The sequence below is a fragment of the Petaurus breviceps genome, unplaced genomic scaffold (genome assembly GCF_028583685.1).
Source record: "Petaurus breviceps papuanus isolate PSGF00001 unplaced genomic scaffold, PetGlider_PUasm1.0 180, whole genome shotgun sequence".
NCBI lineage: Eukaryota > Metazoa > Chordata > Mammalia > Diprotodontia > Petauridae > Petaurus > Petaurus breviceps.
Window position 1 is genome coordinate 6,203,318 of NW_027185782.1, and position 6,994 is coordinate 6,210,311.

At 53.8% G+C, this 6,994-nt stretch overlaps 1 protein-coding gene across 2 annotated transcripts in view; it reads right to left on the reverse strand.

The window, feature by feature from the left end:
* NOTCH3 (notch receptor 3) overlaps positions 1–6,994 on the reverse strand; it is a 42,221-nt gene that overhangs the window by 22,678 nt on the left and 12,549 nt on the right. For both annotated transcript variants that reach the window (XM_069086940.1, XM_069086939.1), the window contains exons 4-16: positions 6,385–6,527; positions 5,939–6,274; positions 5,524–5,646; positions 4,867–5,100; positions 4,462–4,617; positions 4,200–4,385; positions 3,706–3,819; positions 3,474–3,587; positions 3,108–3,341; positions 2,858–2,968; positions 2,556–2,748; positions 1,991–2,136; positions 1,462–1,617 (exon numbers count right to left, since the gene is read on the reverse strand). In XM_069086940.1, coding sequence (XP_068943041.1) covers positions 1,462–1,617; positions 1,991–2,136; positions 2,556–2,748; positions 2,858–2,968; positions 3,108–3,341; positions 3,474–3,587; positions 3,706–3,819; positions 4,200–4,385; positions 4,462–4,617; positions 4,867–5,100; positions 5,524–5,646; positions 5,939–6,274; positions 6,385–6,527 — 2,246 coding nt within the window. The remainder of the gene's footprint in view (positions 1–1,461; positions 1,618–1,990; positions 2,137–2,555; positions 2,749–2,857; positions 2,969–3,107; positions 3,342–3,473; positions 3,588–3,705; positions 3,820–4,199; positions 4,386–4,461; positions 4,618–4,866; positions 5,101–5,523; positions 5,647–5,938; positions 6,275–6,384; positions 6,528–6,994) is intronic.

The following is a 6,994-nucleotide window of genomic DNA, read 5'->3' on the forward strand; positions in this document are numbered from 1 at the left end:
ACACACACACACACACACACACACACACACACACACACACACATTTTATCCCCTTGGTCTGTCTTGATGCTAGGAAGTTGTCAGGTCAGGGCAATAAATCTGTGGCCACAATCTCAACTGTTCCCATTAGGCCTCACAAAAACTCAAACCCATTTCTCTTTTGTTCAGAGGCAGCAGAGTGGAGAAAGGACTTGCCCTCAAAAACCCAGGTCCAGGTCTCAGCTCAGAAATTAACTTCATGACCATGGGCAAGTTATTCAACCACCCTAAGGCTGCTTCCTCAACTTCAGAAAGGAAAAAGGAATGCTTCCACCTTACAGGGAGTGGCCCATAAAGTGAGCAAAGAACTGAAGAAACTTTGCTATTCCTTCAGCCCCCCACCCCCACGTGGCGCCCCCCACTCCTGCCCCAGCTGCTAGTCCCTAACCCCAGAGCACAAGCTTCTACCTCCTCTATATACATCTGACCTGTGGCCACCCATTCAGTTACATGATGCTCCTCCCTGACCCCTCCTCAAGAGCTCCTAGAGGACACTTATTTTTGCTTTTTTACCCCAATCCCTTAGTATAATGCCTAAGAAAACCCTGACAAAGCTTTGTTGATTGACTAATTCCATAGAAAAGTGATGATTCATTGTGACTTCATTCATAGGCGGCTGGTAGTCCAGTGTATAGAGAATGGGACTGGAGTCAGAAAGACCCAAGTTCAAATCCAGCCTCAGATAACTTTCTAGCTATGTGACCCTAGAAAAGTCACTTAACCTCTCTTTGCCTCAGTTCCCTTATCTGTAAAATGAAGGTAATAATAGCATCTACCTCCCAGTGAAGACCAAATGTAATAATAATTGTAAAGCACTTAGAATACTGACTGGCATTTGGTAAGTGCTAGTTAAATGTTAGCCATTGCTTTGTTGGGAGAGACAGGAATAACCCTCAGAACAGAAAATAAGGCACAATTTGAAGTGAGCCCTCAAACGGGAAGTGTTTTAGGAAAGGGCCTGGATTCTGGGATGCACCCTGTCATTTAAAGGCTGGATGTGTCTAAGTCCCTAACCCTAGAATGAGAGGAATTCCTTCTCAGGGATCCCTTCTCTCCCCATCACCCATTGTGATTACAGCTTAAGGATGTGTGTGTGTGTGTGTGTGTGTGTGTGCGCGCGCGCGTGCGCGCGAGTACCACCTGCACCTTTGAGAAAAGGCCCCTGAGATCCTGGCCATGACTGACAAAAGGCTTTGACAATGTCCAGACCAGGCTGAGGACTTTCCCTGTGCAAACACAAGAGGCAGGCCCAAAGTCTGGCCCTGATCCTATGAACATGCTGCTTCTCCTCAAAGGTGTTTAGACCCTCAGCATCTGCCTGGGGGCACAGGGAGGTGGATGAGCCTGAGTCCTGATGGGGGGGGGGTCCCCTAATCAGATTCCCCTCCCCACCTCCCTCTCACCTTAGCCCCTAGTACTCACTGGGGTCACAGTCATCGATGTCCCTCTCACAAGTGGTCCCACTATAGCCTGGATCACAGGTGCAGCTGAAGCCCCCATGGAAGTTGATACAGAAACCATGGGGACCACAGGGCCTAGACCCCTCACACTCATCGATATCCTGCTCACAGTGTGGGCCTGGGGGGCACACAAGGACAGAGAAGACCCAGTAAGTTACTTGGATGTACAGAAGGGGATGGGAAGCAATGAGGTTATAGGGGACTAATGAGGGAAGGGAAGCCAGTAAAGGCTTTGGGGGTGAGAAGGGCCTGGGAAGGATCTGGGAGACAGAGAAAGAGGAGAGGAACCTAGGAGGTATAATGAGAGGAACCCAGGGGCATGTGGGCATGAGGGGATCAGTGAGAGTCTGGCGGAATGGGGAGCGCCACAGGTCCAGTGAGGGTAGGAAAGACAAAGGGAGAAGGGGAGAGAGTCTCAGCGAGGGCCCACGGAGCCCAGAGGAGTAAGGATAGCTGGAGTTTAGAAATGGAGGAGGGGGTCAGGCACAGACCCTGGAGGCCATCAGGGCAGGTGCAGTGGAAGCCGTTGATCAAGTCAGCACAGGTGCCTCCAGCCTGGCAGGGATTAGACTCACACTCATTGTTGTTCTGGTCACAAGCGGGGCCAGTCCAGCCCAGCTCACACTCACAGCGGTGTCTAGAAAGGGGGACAGAAGGGAGAAGCGGTGAGTAGCATAGTAGGAATAAAAGGGACCACCTGGCGGGGGGAGCCCAGGAAGTCCAGAAACGGAAGAGGAAAGGAACTAAGGGACAGATGGGGGGACTGGGGAGGAAAGAAGAGAAGAAAGGGATTGAAAAGGAAGGAGGGAGGAGCTGAGGATGGGAGAGTAGGGTGGAACTCAGTGTGGTGGAAAGGGCAAGGGAACATCACAGAATCACAAAATCAGAGGTAGGAGGGACCTCAGAAAACACTGAATCCAATCTCCCTATTTTACAAATGAGGAAACTGAGACCCAGAAAAGTAGGTGACTTATCCAAGGTCACACAAGCTGGAAAGAATTAAGGAAGAAAAGAAGGAAAAGGGAAAACAATTGGAGGGGGTGGGGCAGAGCTCACCCACTCGGGTCATCATGGCAGGCCCCATGGCTGCAGGGGTTACTGGCACAGGGGTGGCGCTGAGCATGGCACAGAGGGGGCAGAAAGCCAGGTGGGCAGAGACAGTGGAAGCCATTCTCTCCATCCACACAGGAACCACCTTCCCCACAGGGGTTGGATGAGCATTCATTGATCTCCACATTGCAGAGTGGGCCTAGAGGGAGAACAGATATGGAACTCTGATTCTCTCCACTGCCCAAGCAGAGAAGCCCACATGCTATCCCATCTCCTGCCCAGCTTCCAATGCTGGCAGCAGCCCCCACCTGTGAAGCCTGGCTGGCAGATACAGTCGTAACGGTTGATCCCATCCTGGCAAACTCCATAGTCACAGGGGTTGCTGGCACAGTCATCATGGTTTATTTCACAATTCACCCCTGGACACAGACAAGAAATACCAGGCAGCTGAGGCCTGCTGCCCCCTCCTGTTTCCTCCCTTCCCTACTATCCTCCCTGTCCCAGGCCCTCCTCCGGGGCATTCCCTCCCTCTTTCCCCAGCCTTCTGCAGAGTCCCACCTGAGGTACCAGGAGGGCAGTAACACAGGTACTTATTGACAAGGTCAAGGCATTTGGCACCATGCTGACAAGGCTGGCTGTGGCACTCATCCAGCTGGCTTTCACAACGGCTACCCGTGTAGCCGGGAGCACAGGCACAAGAGAAGCTAGCAATGCCATCCACACAGCTCCCGTGATGGCAGGGGTCCGGGGAGCAGTCATCCACATTGTTCTCACACAGCGGGCCCTCGAAGCCTGTGGCAGGGACCGGACAAGGAAGATCACCTCAGGGAAGAGGAGGACTTCACCTCCTCCCTGAGCACCGCCCTCCATTTCAAAGCCTATCGGCAGGCACTGTGGGAGGCACGGGGCTGGCCCAACACTCACCCTCAGCACAACGACACTCATATCCGTCAGGCTGGTCCACACACTTGGCACCATTGTGGCACGGTGTGCTGGCACACTCATCCACATCCAGCTGGCACATCATACCACTAAAGCCTGGGCAAGGACAGGGACCAGGTGAGGAGCAGACACACAGCCAGCATCCCAGGCCCTTCAAACAACCAAACCAAAGCATCTTCCAAACCATGTTGTTGCCCCCCCACAGTCTCCTCACCTGAGGGGCAAGTGCAGCTGAAGCCGTTCACTCGGTCATGGCACTGTCCGCCGTTCACACAAGGGCTACTCTGACACTCATCTATATCCACCTCACAAAACGTACCTGTGAATCCTGAGATCCCCCCCATGGGGTTTTGTGAGCCTACTGTCTTTCAGACAAACCTAGTGCCACCAGACCAAACTTGGCCTCTCCTTCCCCGAATCACTCATCACCCCACCCCGATCCCCAAAGGGAAGGCAGGGTAGAGAAAGCCCAGGTAGGGGAGGGGAATACAGACACTGGAGCCCAGCTGGTCATACCTCCCACATGGGGCCAGGGCTACCCACTCACCAAGGAGTCTGAGGAAGACCTGGTGAGGAGTACTGCTCAGCTTTACCATAGCTCATATTTCCAAAGTGGGAGGTAAACTCTTATCCTTTCCCCATCACTCCTTGGGCCCTCCTGGCCCCAACCTCAGCCTCATGTCCCCTGAATCTGAACCCGGCTCCTACCTGCCATGCAGATGCAGGTGAACTGTCCAATTCTGTCAAGGCAGGTGGCCTGATTGTGGCAGGGTCCAGAGAGGCACTCATTGATATCTGTCTCACACCGCGGGCCTGTGTACCCACGCCCACACTGGCACTGGAAGGAACCCTGTGTGTTCACACACTTCCCAAAGTGCTCACATGGGTTGGCACCTACAACAGATATGGACTGGTGAGACCACAGCCCTTCCTGATCCCTGGCCAGCCCAGCTCTGTTCTGTGGACTTACCAATGGAGCATTCGTCCACATCCTGGTCACAGGCCCCCCCTGTGAAGCCTGGGGGACATGTGCAGATGGCACGCCCATTCACAGGGTTGGTGTCACAGATGGCATCTTCATGGCATGGGTTACTGACACAGGCATCATCCAGGTGGCACAGGAGCCCTGTGGGTGACAAGCAGCAAGGGTCAAGATCCCTAGGGACAGCAATTTGCCCTGACCCTACCCTAGAAGGGAAAGGGTGGGCACCTGACCAGGGCCACAACAAAGAGCCAAAAGGACTCCAGGAAAGGGGAACCCAAGGAACCGTACCAAGAGAAAGGGAGCCCAGAAGAGCCTGGAGGGTAGGGGCAAAGGGTGGGGAAAAGGAGCTCCCACACCTGAAGGTGGGTAAAGAGAACCATGTGGTCTCACCAGTCTTGCCCATAGGACAGGCACAGTAGAAGGAAGCCACCCGATCATGGCATGTGGCTCCATGGAAGCAGACAGCCGTGGCACAGTCATCGATGTTTTCACTACAGCTTTCACCCGTCCAGCCATTGACGCAGACACAGCTATGCCCTCCGTGGGTGTTGAAGCAGGTGCCCCCATTGTGGCAGGCATTTGGCTGCAGCTGGCATTCATCTACGTCTTCTGTGCAAAACTGACCTGAAGGGAGAAAGGGAGGGCTGTGGGGCCAGACAGGCCGGAGGCTACCCATGCATGCTGCCCACCAGACCTATACCCAGCTAGCAATTTTAGTATCCTGAGCAAGGAACACAAAGGGTGCTTGGGACAAGGGGTATGAAATACTTTCTTGGAGAGGCCAATGGTTTGGGGGAAGTTCACCTGCAATGGTACCTTCCAGCTGCCACTACTTCCAATTTCACTAATTATTCTTGTGAGCTAGATGCTTTTTATGCCCTGATTGTACCACCTGCCAAGGGTCCTGACAGATCTGACACTTTCATCTTCCCTCCTCCCTTCCCTTAAGCCGGTCCCAGTCCCAGGGGTTAAAGGAGAGCAGTGATGAAGGGACACAGAGGCCAAGTCCACCCCAGCTCTGGAGTATGGTCTAGGTCAATTCCCCACCTGTCCACTCCGGGGGGCACTGGCAGTTGTATGTATTGACACCATCTACACAAGTAGCTCCATTCAGGCAGTGGTGCCTTGGACAGTCATCCACATTCACCTCACAGTCATGCCCTTCAAAGCCTGACAGAGTATAAGAAGGAGAAAGAAAAGAGAAGTCTCCTGGTCAGCTTTGCCTGGGGTCAAGAAACTCTACCTCCTGGCCTGAAGAAATCATGCACAGAAATCTAATAGGAAGAGAGGTCTTGGCTTGGGCAACAATTGCTTCCTTCCTCACACAAGGCAGCTTCCTGCCCATTTCCTGACTCTGACACCCTGGAGGCCCTGGCAGGGAAGCCCCAGCTGAGGCCAGCAGCATGCATGTGAGCATGTTCTCCTTTCCTCCCTTACCCCCCTTGGAAAGTTGGAAGCTCACCAGGCAGGCAGGCACAGTCATAAGTGAACTCCCCAGTCTGGTGGCAAGTACCCCCATTACGGCACTGGGAGGGAGCACACGGGGCTGAAGGACTCTCACACAGGGGCCCAGCATAGCCCACTGGGCATTGGCAGCGGAAGGAGCCTGGGACATTGATGCAGGTACCCCCATGTTGGCACACAGTGCCCACCCGGCACTCATCCACATCACCGCGGCAGGTGCGGCCCTGGTAGCCAGGTGGACAGGTACAATTGTAACGATTGTGGTTGCTGGAGCAGCGACCCCCATTGGCACAGGGGTTACTGGCACAAGGATCAATTAGGGAGCAGTCCTGTCCTGCAGGGGAAGGAAAGAGACAGAAATACAAGGTGGGCCTGGGCCCAGGGGATCCATCCTGGATAGGATACAATCTAAAATCAGACCTCATCCCACCTGCAGTCCCTTACCTCGGAATCCCCGGGGACAAATGCAGGAGTACTGGACAGTGCCCTGAAGCAGAGAGCTCTTACATGTGCCCCCATTGGTACAAGGACCATGGTGGCATGGGTCTGCAAACTGGCACCGATCCCCCATCAGCCCTGGATGGCACCTGAAGGGCAGAGAAACACCCAGGATAAGGGGGCAAAAGGGCAGATGGCCTCCTCGACAAGTATGGGAGTCTGGGAGGAAGAGGGGAAAGGGACTCTGGGATACCAGTCCCACTATCTTTCTGTAACCTTACCGTCACTGGGAGGAAAGGCCCTCAGAGCCTCTGCTCTCACCACACACAATGGCAGGTTTTATTTTACATTTATTAAGTACAATTAGCGGCCAAGGGAATGGAATACACACCACCTCAGATCTCAAGGAATTTAAAGTTTATTGAGAGGATACAAGTGAGAAAGTTAAGTAAATACAAGCTAACTGGAGGAGGAGGAAGTAGAGGGGCCCTAAGGACTAGGGGAGAGGCTTGTCCTCTAACCCCCAAGGCCTCCTGGTAGGAAGTGAAGATGGGAGATGACACTCCAGGGTTTGCATGAGCCAAGAGGCAGCAAGTCACCCCCCCCCCCCCCCCCC